Raw genomic sequence first — 16872 nt, 5'->3', positions numbered from 1 at the left:
GAGCTGTTTCAAAAGTAAGACTCTTATTTGAACTACACATAATGACATAACCGTCAGACCCTGCTGCTGTAAAATTAGAGGTTTTCTGAAAGGAGTCTGGTGCTCGGAAACACTACCACTTTAGTCCACAGGGACCAACAGAATCAACACAACATGAGCAGCTCATTACATCCTGTTTGTAGATTAAATAATAATATTGTAACATAACATCAACATCATCAACATGTTATTAGCTACATCATCTCAACACATATGTATCATAAATATTCATGATCTGTTTTTGGGTGTCAGGGCAGGACTGATGCACTCGACAGTCGATGTCAACCAGCCGAACATCACAGGAAGCTGCAGAACCACAGCAGCCCACCGAACACACCTCTGCACCAAACCTGCTTCCAGACCCCAAAACCAGTGTGTCACCACTGAGACGAAGACGCCAGTCAGGAGGATGAGGAGCACCACAATCTCACCTGTGCAGATGAAGCCGTCACTGCGTGCTTCCTCTGTGGTGGCGGGTTTGTGACGCTCCTCACACACTACTGTTTCCTGTTGAATTCAATTCAATGGTGTGATCCAGTGTTCTGTGAGGTCCTTTACTCGCAGTGACGTTGGGTTAACATGAAGCTTCTTAAAGCTACTTCAAGGAACTTTAAAGGGACAGTGTGTAACATTTAGAGGGGTTTATTGGCAGATATTGAATATAATATTCATAATGTCTTAATCAGTGTACAAAAACCTGAAACTAAGAATCATTGTTTTCCTTAGCTTAGAAAAAAGCCATTCCTATCTACATAGGAGTCCATCATGGAGTCCACCATGTTTCTACAGCAGCCCAGAACGGACTCTGGCTCTAGATGTGAACTTTTTACAGTGTGCTAACTTCTTGTTATGCTTTTGTGATAACACTGTTAGCTTGTCTGTCTGCTAAAATGTAGTGCAACAGTAGAGTCATGAAGTCACTGCACTGGCTGTGTTAGCATTAGCCTCCATGATGTACTCGTCATGTGACAGATGTTTTCATTCCGTCATCAGAAATCAGAGTAACATGATGTGTTCCTGCTGAATGAAGTCAGTCACCACGCCGGCTCATGTGACTGATGAGTGACTGATGCTCACATTTGGACTCCAGTGAAGGGTTTGTGTTCATCGTGTTGGGATTGGTCCGCTCCATAATTCTCACTCAGTCATTGAGCAAATAAATCCTGTGCAACTAAACAGTGTTCAGTTCATAGTCTATATATAAAGGGTTTCTAAGTGTTCAGCCCATTGAAAAGAACAAGGGTGACACTTGCCTTTTGTTTCAGATCTCCAATAAACTGTTTGACCCCTGAGATCTGTTTAACTAATTATCAATAATTACATTTCAGACTGGAATGACTATAAAAACTCTATTAATAATGTATTCAGCTTTACTGTGCAGATTACATTATAGAATAATATTCTATATTGACCTGAGGTTGTAGATCTGCTTTTCAAACAACTTTTGGGTTCTTCTGTCACTATTTATCTCTCACCCAGGGGTTGACACCTCAGGCAGGTGCCAGTTTGACAGTTGCTAGTTTGATTTTTTTCTTTCCCCACCCACACTATGCAAAGACGCCCTCTGCCTCTGATTGGCTGGTACTCATTATCTTAGTTTATTGACGAAGAACGAGACTGGTGGAAGGTTGGTAGGTAAATGATGTTTTCATAATAGCAGCCTTCTCCTTAGTGCTCTCATATATATTCAATCATGTTTACATTTGCCTCTATGGATGGAATATGACAGATCCGTTGGAGATTTAAATATTGATGTGGTGTCATAACTAAATGTTAACTTTAATGTTAAGGCATACTGACTAACTCATTTCTTTCAAATGGCTCTTCATATAAAAAAGGTTGCTGTTGAGACACTTCATTATGATGAAATGTGCAAATGTGCGAAGCAGTCAAGTCACAAGAGTAAAGCAAATTATTATTTTCAGGTCTATGAATTCTAACCATTAGAAAGTATTTTTTAAAAAGACGTAATAGTGAATCGTGCATTTCAAATCAATAGGCTTATTAAATATGTATATACCTGACACGTTCTGTTTCTTGTCAAAGTAATTTAACAGGTGGTCAAAACTTGAGACTTCAAGTCCAGTTTTAGAGAGTCCAGCTCAAGTCCTCACTGTGACCCAGGTCTGACTCCTGATGGAGTCTCAAGTGGACCCAGCAAGCCTCCCTCTGAGGACCACGCCGAGTCCTCATCAGGACGCCGCGTGCTACACGCAGCTGTTCATCCAGATGTTGTGAAGGAGGAAGCGACACAGTAAGTGCAGAGTAATTCATTGTCAAAGAGCAGAAAACAATATAACAGCCACGCGCTACAAAGAGAACAGTGGTTTAAATAATGTACACCCACCTTCCCAGAACACACCCCTCCCTCAGGACTCTGGTCTCAGGTGTCGGCCCGCGATGACACGAGCCGACACGTCAGAGCACCGCCGTACAAAACAACAGACGCATCGCCAAGAAACCCACAATGCATTGTTTCTTTACCGAGCATCCTCTCACACTCTCTCTCACTCAAACACACACCGAGTGGCATCATCAATAAAATAAGTCATTCCATGTGCTCTATTGCTTTAAGCTGACCCATCTGCAGTTTGGTAAAAAACAAAAAAAGAACAATACATGCAGCGCTGCAGCATTCCAATAACATAAAACAGTGACCCTGCCATAGAACAGCTTTTCTACAACGCGTTACACCGGGCTGAGCCTCTCTCTCTCTCTCTCTCTCTCTCTCTCTCTCTCTCTCTCTCTCTCTCTCTCTCTCTCTCTCTCTCTCTCTCTCTCTCACACTCACACTCACACTCACACTCACACTCACACTCACACTCACACTCACACTCACACACACACACACACACACACACACACACACACACACACTCACACACACACACACACACACACTCACACTCACACTCACACTCTCTCACACACTCACACACACACACACACACACACACACACACACACACACACACACACACACACACACACACACACACACACACACACACACACACACACACACACACACACACACACACACACACACACACACACACACAGGAACATTGTGACTGAAGGCTTGCAGATGGAAGCCCATTCCTGCTGGACAACATGATGAAGTCACATCTTTCTAATCTTTAGTTACCAACAAAACACTGAGCAGTTTTTAAAAGTGATCTCTTAAAGTCAAAATATATTTATATATCAGGTTTTCAACATGTCAATCTCAAGATATGTTTTTTGTCAAATCACTAAGTCAGATCACTAAGTCAATAATGTGACATAAGACACACATTTTGACTTCAATTGAAGTAAAAGTTAGTCAAATCTAAAGTATGTCAAGTCAAGATTATGATGAAATCCAATAGTTTCAGATTGACTTCTATACAAATAGAAAGACCAAATAAGACTTATAGTATTGACTAAATCTAAAATGTCAATATTATAAAAGTAAATTTGATCTCTGCTCAATAATTAATTAAATAATAATTTAAATTGACTTTTCTGTTTCTGGGGAATGGACTTCCACAGCTCTACGTCATGTGCTCAGACACAAACATATTAAAAGAAAAAGAAAAACTGTATGATCCAGGCTACATTCACACAAACAGCATTTTGGAATTATTGTGGCAAAAAAAAAAAAAAAAGACTTTTCTCCGTAAGACTTGATTTACATTCATTTTAAATGACAGCATGTTGGATATTGTGTTCACTGGAAGATGTTGAGCCCTGTGCGTCTCTATTTAAAAGGTAAGTCCACTGAATGGTGTTCACAGTGCGACCACACAGGCTGAACACGGTGACTTGAGTTCAGCGGAACGTGTCTGGGATCCATTCACTGCTCTTCTTTAAACAGCTGCTAAAGACTACAAGAATGCATCAGTTTTCATGATGATCCAGACTTCTCCACCATGGTGAGACTAAAAAAAAATAATCTGAGTTTGCATCGTTTTCATTAAAACTGTAGAATGGTGACTTCACCCCCCCCCCCCTGTCAAACCCACATCCAGTCCCATTAAACACAGCCAATCCCAAACACACTGAGGAATGAGCTGGATGGAGCTGGAACAAACATCACATAAGGTGCACAACTTAAGTGGGTCATTGTGAAAAATGTAACGAGACTCTTGTGTTTGTTCCACAAAATGCATCACTCATATGTTCTCTTTTTAAAAGGAGATTATGGACCTAAAAAAATACAATTCTAAGTTACAAGAAGTGACAGATCAAGCAGAAACACCATTCAGCTCACAGTCTTTGGTTAAGGTCAGAAGCCAGCAGCACTTCAGAGAAGACTCAGAGTGAGAAACATTTGGACAGAATCCCTGATTCACTTCAAGTGACGAGTCCACATGACAGAGGGCGAGTGGAGTGGAGGTCCAGGTCCGACAGAGCGGTGCTGGGTTACGGAGAGGGAATGTAATGGTGCTGGTATTAGGATGTAAAGACGTGCCACTGCATCCACTGTTGGATAAAAAAGGCAAGTGGAGAGAGAATCCCAATCGCTTCAATCCCAGTCCAGTCTTCATGTGTGAGCAGGAAGTATAGAAAGGTACCCTTCGGAAGCATCAGAGGAAAGTGAAGACCTGCAGAAATGAAGGCAGCAGTTCCTGGAAGAAGCAACGGGTGAAACTGAGCCCCCTTTTATTATTCACCGAGTCCTGTATGAAGGAGGATCCTCAGAGAACACACAGAGTTCTCCTCTCGGCTGAGGCTCTGAGGACAGTGGGGGTTTGGACGACTCTCTTCAGGTTTGGCGGTGTTGGTTAAAAGCCTGCGAGGAGGCACTCATCTCTTCCCTGACTTCATGTAGGACGGTATAGCTCCTCGAGCGGTCAGGCCTTCGAAGCGTTTGTAGGTGTAGTTGATGAAGACCCAGTCCTTGTTCTTCAGGTCCACCTCGGTCTGGTTGGACACCGGAGCGACTGGAGGAAGAGGAGGAGAAGAGGAGTTTTTATTATTTATTTTTTAAACTACATCACACATCAGAGGCAGAAAACGTGACCCGTGTCACAGAGAAACGTACCTGTTGGAGTGAGGATATCTGAATCGGGGAATTCGTCGAAGTTTGAGGTGTCGTCGATGCTTTTGATCTCGATGGGAATGGCAGCGGGTCTCTCTCTGTGGGCGGGACAGTGAAAGGGAGGAAACTTAGCACGCTGGCTTAGCATGAGACGGACGGACTGGAACACTGGAAACTAGCCTGGTCTGTTGCTATGGTAACATAAGTCACTCTTGTATAAACTGATTGTATGAATAAAGCTGCCCAGTACGAGCAGTCTGATCTGCGATCACTCGACTTACTGGCAGAGACACAAAACAGAGGATCCAGTACGACGGATTTAGAATGCACATGTCTGAGGACTCTTCAAGGCACAAAGACAAAGGTCTAGAAGTGTGTAATCACCGTCCTTTAACATGAACATGAGGTGACGGCCCCCACCTGATATGGTCGTAGTCCACCCCCTCAAAGAAAGGATTGGACTTGATCTCCTCCACACCTGCGGCACCGACCCTGTGCTCCTCCTCACAGCAGAACCTGCTCACAACACGACATCACTTAACATCACACACATTCATGATTCACTCAACACAAACCATTTAGGTGTAGCTGCTCTGAGGGAACTTTAGCATGTTCTAAATGAAACGTTGAGTTGAGAGTGATAAAGACAGAAAAGAGGGGTGTTCCTGCCTGAGGATCAGGTCTTTGGCCTTCTCCGATATAGGCACTTCTGGTGGAAAGGTCAGCGTCTCTCGCCAGTTCATCACTTTCCTGTAGGTCTCCTGAGGCGTCTCTGAGCAGAACGGAGGGTAACCTGAGGACAGCGAGGACAAAACCACATCAGGCCTAGTCTGGTCTGGTCTAAACCCCTGGAGGTAGATAGTGCTCATCGTCGACTCATTTACCTATCAGCATCTCGTACATGATGACACCCAGGCTCCACCAATCGCAGAGCTTGTTGTATCCGTTTTGCATGAAGACCTCTGGAGCGATGTAGTCGGGGGTTCCCACTGTGGAGAAAGCCTGAGGAGGAGGAGGAGGAGGAGGAAGCAAAAGAAAGCCAATTCAATTTTACATTTTCTGGTTACTTCACATGAGACGTCTCTGGACGTTTCTCTCTGTGCTCTTTTTCACCGGTGTGATGTGGGCGGGACTCAGTTGGGAAAAGGTTATGTGTTGTGATTCTGTGCACCAATCGGGATTCAGCGACATTTGAATCTAAATTTAAAGACAGCTGTGCACGGCTTCAGGAGAGTACCAACCCCTCTTAAAGACAGAGCTACTTTCACCGTTCTCTAGAAATAATTACGCAGACAGTTCCACACGTGACAGTTGGCATATTTTAGAGCCTGTGAAGCAACCGTTGAAGTGTTGTGTTGATAACCTGAATCATTTGTGGGGCTGGATATTTACAATAATACTGCAAATATATTAGGGGAGATCGTCCTTCAATCAAAGGATCGGAGCTTTGATCCCCAGCTCCTCTAGTCCATGTTGATGTGTCCTTGAGCAAGACACTTAACCCCAAAATCAGCTCCCGTGGCTGTGCCATCAGTGTGTAAATGGGTGATTGATGACATGTAGTGTTAAAGCGCTTCGAGTGGTCGGAAAGACTAGAAAAGCCAAGAGCTGTGTTACACTGTGTTACACAATGTTTAGGCCTTCAGACCTACCAGCTGCCTCCTGTTCCTCTTCCAGGTCTCTGCTTTCCTCTTGGAGTTCATGTTCTGGAAGGCTGATGGAGAAAAGACAGCTCAGCATTAAAAGCGAGCTGTGACCCTACTGATGCATCAACACCTACATCTAACAGGGGCTGCATCCTACGGCCAATAAATGGGGTCAAACTCTTCAGTAATGTATGGATGCGTAAAAATAATAACTGATTGGCATCATAAAACACAGACAAATGCAAGTTAAGAGTTGGAAGAAATGAAAAGGGTTGCCTGACTTTGCTTACTGAGGTCACTGGGCAGGCTGTGGTTCAGGTTCTTGTAGAACTCGGTGCGGTGAGCCCTCTTCAGCCCCGTGCACAGACCAAAGTCAGACAGCTTCACGTGACCCTGGAACACACAAAACACACTCGAGTTCAAGTGCTGGAAGCTTCAGTCTCCAGCTGGGCACAGTATGGATCAGTGAGAGCAAATAAGCAGACTGCAGAGGGGAAGAAGAGGTCTAGCCTCTGTGAAGCGGATGGATCACAGGAGACAATTTTCCACACATAGTATTCATTAAACTGTTTTCTTCAAGTACCAATCAAAGTACTATTCCTCTTCCCTCTTAAATCAGACAAAATGTAAACCAACATTATGCATCAGCTTAACACAGAAAGGACCAAAACTCCAGCCAAGGCTGATGGAATCATTTCAGCACTAACTCTTAGTATGATTTGAATACTTTTGTATTCATAACAGGGAGCACAGCGGGAGCTCCGTGTGGATTGTGTGGGACATGACGCAAGAATTCAAAATTATTTTCATCAAGTAGCCCCAAAACTCACCCTGGAGTCCAGCAGCAGGTTGTCTGGTTTGATGTCTCTGTGAATGAAGCCCAGCTGGTGGATGGAGTCGATGGCCAGCACCGTCTCAGCGATGTAGAACTGAGTGGCCTCCTCCGTCAGAGTGTCCTTCTTCATCAGCAGGGTCATCATGTCTCCTGCACCGACACAGCACAGACCAGTCACACTCGAGAGGTTCTGCTCTCCCCACAGTATTGTGTTGTAGAGTTAAAGGGGGGGGGGGGGGGTCGTACCTCCAGGCAGGAACTCCATGATGAGGTAGAGATTCATCTTATCCTGGAAGCTGTAGAACATTTTGACCACCCACAGGCTGTCGGCCTCTACCAGAATGTCCCGCTCTGCCCGGATATGACCAACCTAACACACACACACCCACACACACACACACACACACACACACACACACGTTTAAAGATGTCCCAACTGATGTGCCAGCAGCATTCCTGTGTGTGTGTGTGTGTGTGTGGGAGAGCATTTCTCCACCTCACCTGTTCCTTCTCCAGCATGTCAGCTTTGCGGAGGATTTTCATGGCGTAGACGTGGCCGGTGTCTTTCTTCTGCACCAGACGAACCTGGAGGCGCGCACGCACGCACGCACGCACACACACACACACACACACACACAACAATGTTCATCTATCTCAACCATCGGGTAGAAACTGTGAGGCTGTGACTTCATATTTACTGATCAGCTCAGAGTGTTAATGGTGTCGGTGTGCTCAGATATAGAACACTAACTCCGTACAGACTGACAGTCACACTGATCTACTGGATACTCTGAAAGCCATGAAGAACAACACCGACACTGTCGTGCTTACTTATTGTGAGAGCGTTCTGGGCCAGCCACACTTTCATATGTGGATATAGTAGAGCGCTGGGCGGTATACCGGTTCAACCGGTATACCAGTTTTAATTTTCCATATGATATGAATTTTTCACACACCGTCATACGGTGCATAGCCGAAACAACTGCTGTCACTCTTCAACAGGCAGCTAAATATATTGTTATTATATTATTATATATATAATAGACAGACCGGAGATGCACCAATAGAGTCTGTGCCTAAGAGAGGAGCTGTGTCTGCTTTTTGGAAGTGTTTTGGTTTTAAAAAATCTGACGTTTTGCGAGTTTGGAGCCACTGTTGTTGCTGCTGGAGGTAACACGAGCAACTTACGTCACCTCAGCAGAAAACGTGAGTTATTTTCATGTGTGTAATAGATTCAAGATCAAGATCAAGTTTTTGTGTTTGGGTATTTTGGTTAGACAAATATGCAACGCTGATTAGACTGTAATATGTGTGGTATTTGTTATAAATGTACGTTGGTACATAGAGGGTGATAAGAAGCTGTACAGGGAGGGACATAGGACCCAGGGGAATGTAGGTGAAGGAAGCAGGAAGAGACGGAAGACACACAAACAGCTGTTCACCGCTCGCTGTTAAAAATGTCCGCTTAATAATTTAAACACGCGATAAAATAATTTTCGGCGTTAATTAGTTAATGCGGAAAAAAAATACTGTGAAACCGGTAGAATCTTAAAAAATACCGTAATACAAATTTTTGGTCATACCGCCCAGCACTAATATAGTATGTTCTCCTCTTTGTGACATTGAGTTATTGATGGTGTGGATGTATGCAAAAGGGTTTTACCTCTCCAAAAGCTCCTCGGCCAATCACCTTCAGGGACTCGAAGTCCTCCAGACCCAGTCGAGTCCGCTTCAGACGCAAAAACTCGGTCTCTTTCCTCGCATGCTGAGAACGCCGGATACGTTTCTGAAGAGCACAGGCGTCACTTTTTAAACACAGCATTAAGTGGGATGCAAACGTGCTACTTAACATCTGGATATTTTTTAAACAATAACTGAAATGCACATTTATACACTTGTGAGGACAAGCATAGAGAAATGCTTAATGTACACTCAAAAGGAAATAAACAACAACCCTTCATAGTGTTCCAGGAGATCTAAGACAGGGACCAAGAACAACTTTGAGTGAATTCTCCCATACCGCCGCTGCTGCCGCATGCTGGGAAAACACGGCACATGTGTGTTTGGAACTCACCTCTTCATCTGCCAAGCCCTCCTGATCCATCACCTTCTCCAGCTTCTGCTGCCTGAAGAGACAATCTGACCATTACTATCGTTTTATAGCCACAGCGTCGTGTATGCACTGCACATCATATCCGTTACGTTGACAAGGAGGCGCAAACAATACCAAGAAAAACTACTGCCATGTTTGGAAATGATGCACAGTGTTTACAACATACACTCAAAGATATCAGCTGCATGTCAATCAAAATGAAAAATGTAAATCCCTAGACTCACTATACTCAAAAAGGATCTGGAACTATTTGATTGCATCCCAACACATCTTTATCTGAGCGTGTGCTCAGAGACAACAAACTTATAACAGAAAGCCGGTGTTAACAGCCGGGGGTTTGGACTTTGAATTTCTGCTGATTAGCCGCTCATTCATGTTATTGTTAATGTCATCTTTTGGGCTCTCCTAACCCTCAAACCAACATATACTGAACAATGGATTTTGTTTCCTATCTTTATCATAATCAGGTGATTAAAATCTGTATTTAAAATAATGAATGACTAATAGTAAATCCCCCAGCCTCCATACTAAACCAACCAGGACAGTGAGGAGTACACTCTGATGAAACTCGTCACAACAGGAAGTGGCGTTGCTTCAACTAAATCCTGACATAAACCACATGGTGGGATGAAATAATTTGTGTATAAACCACTGGCAGAAGAATCATGTTTGCATTTCACCGTGAGTCAAATGGTCAGAACGGTTTAGCCTGGAATTACAAGATCGTGGCACCAAAAAAATCTGTGTGCGTCACAAAGTGCTTGCAAAAGATCATTGTGCAGCCCCCGAAAAATGACATGTGGATGTTACCTCATCTCTCTCTCCTCGTGCTGGGCGATGAGGTTACTGTAGAAGTTCTCCAGGGTCACTTTGGCCATAGTGACCCGCTCCTTGGTGTGGTTACTCATGGAGGAGCACGAGCTCGGGCCGGTCATCGCCATGCTTTACCTGGAAACACACACACAGACGATGTAGCGGCACAATGCATGCCGTCAGTCCACGCTGCTGGAAACACATTCAGGACGCTGGCACATAGCTAACAAGACAAACACTGCACCACTGAGGAGTACAAGGTGGGCTGGGATAATAGAAGGCTTAACGAAGCAGCGATGCTAGATTATACGACGATGAGTTGAGCTCTAAAAAAAAACTGAGCTATGAAATGAGATGACTGTTGGCCCAGAAAAAGAGGAAGGAAAGCAGCTGGCTCTGCTGTCTGAGCAGAGCCGTGTTGATAACATTGTGCAGTTATGAAGAAATGATGAGGAAATCTGATTTGTGCAAGCACTGATGGTGGAGTCCCTCTGTGAGGCAGAAAGAGTTTTGAGGCAAGTTGGGCCCTAAAAAGTTGTTAGTTGACTTAATGCATATTTAAACATAATCATAAAACAAAATACTTCAGATAAATGTATACTAGCACTAATTTGTACACTGTACGTTTTGCAATGGTAGACTGACAATGGTCAAATAACAAGAAAATGCTAAAATGATTGCACACTAGGTGCATTCACACCTGCAGCCTGTGCTGTTCATTCAACATGAAATATGGCGCCAACACGATTGTAAATCAGTAACAGCTTTATTTGACCAACCAAGACTGCTGAAAATCAGTTTCTTCATGCAGTATGCATATCTGACCATGCGTATTCAGACATGATGCATGTGGAATAACTAGAGGCTATTAAGTTCAAACAGACATTTTGACTTCTTGATGAGAAATATGTGGTGCTGTTATTGGCCAGCTAGCCTACATTACAGATCATTAAATGAATTACACTTCAAGAGGCATTGATATTTTCAAGGCAATACAAGGTAGAACTCTCCATACAAAATACTTCAGCCATAGATAGCATTGACGTTAGCATGTGTTTGTACGATACAAAAAGGCTCAAAAGACCTCACAACTAGTTTGTATTGGTCTAAAACATTCTGGGAATGAAGGCAATGTGCATTTCAAAAGTTTCTGTTTGAATTAACTTGGGCTGTCTCGTTATACGCCAAAATAACTGAAGTTTTAGCCAACACGCAGGCGAAAATGTAGAACTGGAAAGTACTTACTTACTGTTGAAAATATCAAACGTATTACGCGTTAAAGTTAGCTACGTGTAATGTCGCCTTACGTTACATTTGTAACGTCACAGACTTAAATCGACAGCTCGTCGTGTTGTCCTGCATCAAAAACAACAAGACATAACCTCCACAACATAACGTTCGGCTAACGTTAGTTTTATTCTGCTCTTGACTAAAACAGACTGATCTGTCCAGTGTCAACAACGTGTAGCTAACGTTAGCTACCAAAGTTGTTAGTTTCGGTTGCAACGTAGCCATACGTGCATTTACAAAGCTACATTAAGTGTACACCATTATAAATAGAGAGCAATGCAACTCAAAACTTAACGTACTTAGACGTACCCCTGGTTCAACTATATTTTGTAATTTTAAAGTTCGCGTAGTTTCCTTTAACCGATAGCAAACAAATGCTTTAACCTGCTAACATTAGTTAGCTAGCTAGTTAGCTATTAAAGTTCCTTTCTTCATCAAGTCACCCAGATAGTGTATGAATAACACCGGATATTTCCTTCAAAATAAAACTCACGTTTATAGGAACGACTGTTTCAGTCCATATTCGTTCGTCTGAGTTTTATTTTGAAAGCTACAACTAGAAAATCTCTATTTGCATTAACACGAACTTGACAATTTGAAGTTACCCAAAGCCAATGGCTAAGGGAAAGTTAGCTAGTAAACGTTAGCTACTTATCTACTAAAATAGATTGAGTCCTTTGTTTTCAAATAGAACATCGTAGCACATAGCACGTCCACAATCCATTTAGTAAGATAAATAACTAAAGAAAAAGTTCAACATACTGTCTTCTAGTCCTCTCATTTCGTATTTTGATAGTTGGTCTTTGTTCACTTACCTTGGTTGAAGGTGCGGTATCTGCCGTCCTCTCGTCCTCTCTTCCTCTCCTTCGCTGAGGGTTGCGTCACCAAATCAGTTTGAACTAGCATGACACCTAGTGGCCAGGGTTCAATTTAGGAAGTACATCTAAACGAATTATTAACAGGACATTTTAGGATTCAGGAAGTCTTTTTTAAATCATTTAATTTTATTACCTACCCTTTCCATTTGTTGTCTTTTTCACTACAGCTATCTTATTCCTCTACGATGTTGAATGTATCACCCAACTGAGAGTGGAGTCCTGCTTGTTATGTTATCCTTATTTAATTATAATGCTAAACGTTTTCTGTTGTCTCTAAATGTTGAGTTCTACAATAGAGAGGGGAAAAGACAGCTGTGGCCAAGCGGTCGGAGAGGCGATGATGTCCGAATGAGACTGGGCCGGTTGGTATTTATGTTGCAGGATGCGTTCAGAAGTCCTAAGCATTTTGTTAATCTATTTGTCGAAAAAAGTCATAGTATAGTATGTCGAAAAAGTGATACATAAGTCATAGTGTTGTATGTTGGTAACAATTTATATAAACGAGTCGGTATGGTTGGTTAAAAAAAAAGTCATAGTGTAGTATGTCAAAAAGTAATAAAATAGTATGTTGAAAAAAGCCGAAAGTGGCCACCTAGCTGTGGATTGGTTGTTTCTTGCAGCAATCTTCTCTGGGACTTGTAGTTGACTCCTACGTGTGTGTATTTGACTTTTTTAGAGAGACAGGAAAGGGGAAGAGAACGTTCATCCAACTGTTGAGTCACTGCAGACTCTTGTAAGTCTGTTTTTCAGCGGCACTCTTGACTCAAACAGTTCTCCTTGTTGCATACACCAGTTCCTGACGTCAAAGGTTATTACAGCAATAATAACAATTATGAATTTCATTTATACAGCACTTCTTCTCAACTAAAACCTACGATAGAATAAAATGCAAACAGTCTGATCTCAATAGGAGGAGCGTTCCAGTCTTCAAACAGAAGAAGAAGTGGTGAGTGAAGAAACTGAAACTCTGCTCTCATCTGGGGAGAAGAGAAGGACAACATAAGAATTTAAAGTTCACAGCATACTACACGATGACTTATTTTGTGGCACACTATTGTATGACATACTATTCTATGACTTCATGACAATTTAGAGCACTTATATAACTATCTTGAAAATTTGTTTTGAAAAGAAAGTTGTAACTTAATTATGTTCAGGTTTTTTTCTTTGCTATGTTGCAGTGTGCACAATAAGGATTGTTAATATTCTGCAACTGTTTCATGCATTCTGCATTTTTTTTATGGCATACTATCCTATGACATGTTTATGTTGTATAGCATTATTTACTAGGACATTGTTAGGCATACTAAGCTATGACATTTTTATGATTTATTATATTACCTTTTTTATGGCATACTATACTATGTCATTTTAATGACACACCATACAATGGCATTTCTATTGGAATACCAAAACGATGACATTTCTATAGAATAAATACTCACATTTATATGACATACTATACTATAACATATTTTATGACTTGATGATATATATGATATTTGTATGGCATACCTTACAATTACTTTTAAGACATTCCTATGACATAATATATATTTTTACATACTATTCCTATTACTATTATGCATACTACATTATTTTGTCATAGCATACTATATTATGCCATTTGTATGGCATAATATACTATGAGATTTTTTTATAACTTCCTTTTATGACATACTATACCGTGACAATTGAATGTTTTATTTATTCATAATTTACTATTTCTATGAAAATGTTATGGCATTTTAATGACATACTATAGATTTACTTGTTTATGACTACTACAACTAAAACAATTACTAACATTATTACAATAGCTACTACTACAACAACAACAACAACAACAACAACAACTGCTAGTAATACTAGTAGTACAACAACAATAACTTCAACAACTATTACAACAACTACCGCCACTTGTAGGTTTGATAATAACCAAATGTTTGTTCCATGCTCTCCACTTCTCGTCTCCTCGGGTCCTTTAAGTCTCTTTGTTCATTCAGCAGTCTGGATGAACAGGAAACAGACAGTTACACCAACATTATAAAACATATAAAGTCTCTCCTGCTCCGATAACAGACCCTGGTTCACCACTTTTAATACAGACTTGTTGCATCAGTTTTCATGGAACATAGATAAAAGCCTTGCTAAACACAAAACACAGGGAGGTATGTTGGGTCGCTTATTGATGATGTAATCATGACATCACAATGTGACGTATGTCAGCTACTCTCAAGGTGGGCCTCAGAGCAGTGGAGGAACTGCCAAATAGTTAGATTAAATGTGCTAAAAAAAATATGAATATTAAAAACATTCAATCAAAGCATAATCTCAAAGACCAGTTATGTTTAAATATGCACGTCCAGGTAGTCAAGTGGTTTACCACAGACTATGTAATGGCCCTGGTTCAATACAAAAGCCTAAAATGCTGGATAAATATAATAAAAACAATCTTCAACTATAAATAAAAAAGTGAAGAGAGAATATTTTGCTTTACTGGTGTTTCCTTACTCTGAGTTCGTCCAGCATCAATCTCATCTCAGAGGAGGCTGAGCTGCTTCTCCAGCTGCTGCTCCAACGTTTTCTGAAGGACGGAGACACAAAAAATAAATCACATTTCAGACACACAATCATTCAAATACAACAATCAAGCTGTGTACAGACTGTAGTGTTTTCCTCTCTTCACCTTGATGTCCTTCATCTCCATCCAGTCTGCTGCTCCTCCTCCAACAAAGAAGATAAACAAGCTCCTAAACCATTTCAGCTTCAGGTATTCTGAAGTTGTGGACATTAGAGACGAGGATATTCTCAGGAAGTGTAAATCACACTGAATGACGTCTGAATGTCTATTACAGAACATATGGTATAATTTCATGAATACGAAGCTCAAAAGAAGCTTAAATGGTAACTGAATTTAAAATGTTTTGTATGCTTTTAATATTTAACAGCATTAAACACAGCGCAGCTGGTAATGAGAAAAAGACATCATACCTCAGATCTTCATTCAGAGAAGACGTTGTCTCATCGGGGCCACATATCTGTGTGTGACAAAGAAAAACACCTGTTTTAACATGCAACACAACTGACAGTTTAAGTAAAAAAAACATACAACAATAACACTTTAATATAACTTATGGATATTCACGGTTAGCACTGACACTGGAAAGTGTATTACAGATCCTGTTCTACATAATTCGGTACAGTAGGTGGCGCTATGCACCTAAAAGTTGGCACAAAGAAGAATACCACAGAGGGAAATGGAGGATTGCAGAATGTTCATGAAGACTCCTCCATAGTTCCCACAGACTGTACACATCAGTCCACCTGCACCCTTCTATGCCATTAAACGAAAGAAGTTGTGAGTCGTGAGTTTCAAGTTGAACCATGTTGCTCACATTCAAACAAACCTTGGTGTGTAAAAAATAAAAAGTGGATATTTGCTCTGATATGTGATCTTTAATTTCCATTCCAAAGATTTCCAAAATCTTACTTTGCCCTTTTGTGCTCCTCCTCTGCTGACCTGATAGTTTCTATTCTTTTTCGTTGCTTTTTTAAGTATTAAATACATATATTTAATATTCGCTTGGTCTTCAGTGTGATAACTATTTATTTACAGTTTGTGTTGCAGCATAATACGTTGATTGTGCTTTATTTGCTTTTTTTAGTGCTAATCTCCTGTCTTGTTTTGTACATTTTCCTTTTGCCAAATTAAATTTCCCAGAGTCATTGTGAAGAAATGGTGCCTGTTAACAGAATTCTGTAATATTAAAAACTGACTGAATCCAGTTCACCGTAGTGAGACGATCCGTGAGACACACCCATGTATCCCATCCCCTCCTGTGGCTGCGGTAGTGGGCGTGTCAGCGGGCTGCTGTCGCTGCACACCTGGCTCTCATCAATTTTGTTGAAATTGGACCATGTATAGTGTCAATCATAAACAGTGTCTGTTTTCTGGTTCAGTCCCAGTCTATTTTTAACATGCAACAGTAATTCCTCTCATCAAGAAACCTAATCTGGAACTCTCTGACCCATCAAATTACAGACCAACATCCACCTTGCCTTTTCTGTCAAAGATCTTTGAGAAAGTTGTATTTCAACAGCTTCAATCTTTTATCAGCTTGAACGGCATCTGTGATGTTTTTCAATCTGGTTTTAGAACGTCTCACAGCACTGAATCTCTTCTTCTTCTTTAACGACCTTTTAATCATTGCTGATGCTGGAGATCCCGC

The 16872-nt window shown here is 41.4% G+C and overlaps 1 protein-coding gene across 2 annotated transcripts; it reads right to left on the bottom strand.

Annotated features, from left to right (window-relative positions):
* Window positions 1–2293: 2293 nt before the first annotated feature.
* stk38a (serine/threonine kinase 38a) lies at window positions 2294–12643 on the bottom strand. Of its 2 annotated transcripts, none has more exons than XM_068733202.1 (14): window positions 12578–12643; window positions 10470–10607; window positions 9621–9672; window positions 9210–9332; window positions 8048–8131; window positions 7793–7916; window positions 7542–7696; window positions 6993–7104; window positions 6718–6779; window positions 5950–6067; window positions 5735–5858; window positions 5486–5581; window positions 5069–5163; window positions 2294–4967 (listed from the first exon to the last, which is right to left on the bottom strand). In XM_068733202.1, the coding sequence occupies exons 2-14, from the start codon at window positions 10598–10600 to the stop codon at window positions 4831–4833; spliced, it is 1413 nt and encodes a 470-aa protein (XP_068589303.1). In that variant the 5' UTR covers window positions 10601–10607; window positions 12578–12643; the 3' UTR covers window positions 2294–4830. The 2 variants fall into 2 exon arrangements, with proteins under 2 accessions (XP_068589303.1, XP_068589304.1); XM_068733203.1 differs by having other exon boundaries at window positions 7002–7104.
* Window positions 12644–16872: the final 4229 nt, after the last annotated feature.

Source organism: Cebidichthys violaceus, unplaced genomic scaffold (assembly GCF_023349555.1).
Source record: "Cebidichthys violaceus isolate CVI_PGR_0920_01 unplaced genomic scaffold, fCebVio1.0.p SCAF_6, whole genome shotgun sequence".
Classification (NCBI taxonomy): domain Eukaryota; kingdom Metazoa; phylum Chordata; class Actinopteri; order Perciformes; family Stichaeidae; genus Cebidichthys; species Cebidichthys violaceus.
This window is presented reverse-complemented; position numbering and strand designations above follow the sequence as displayed.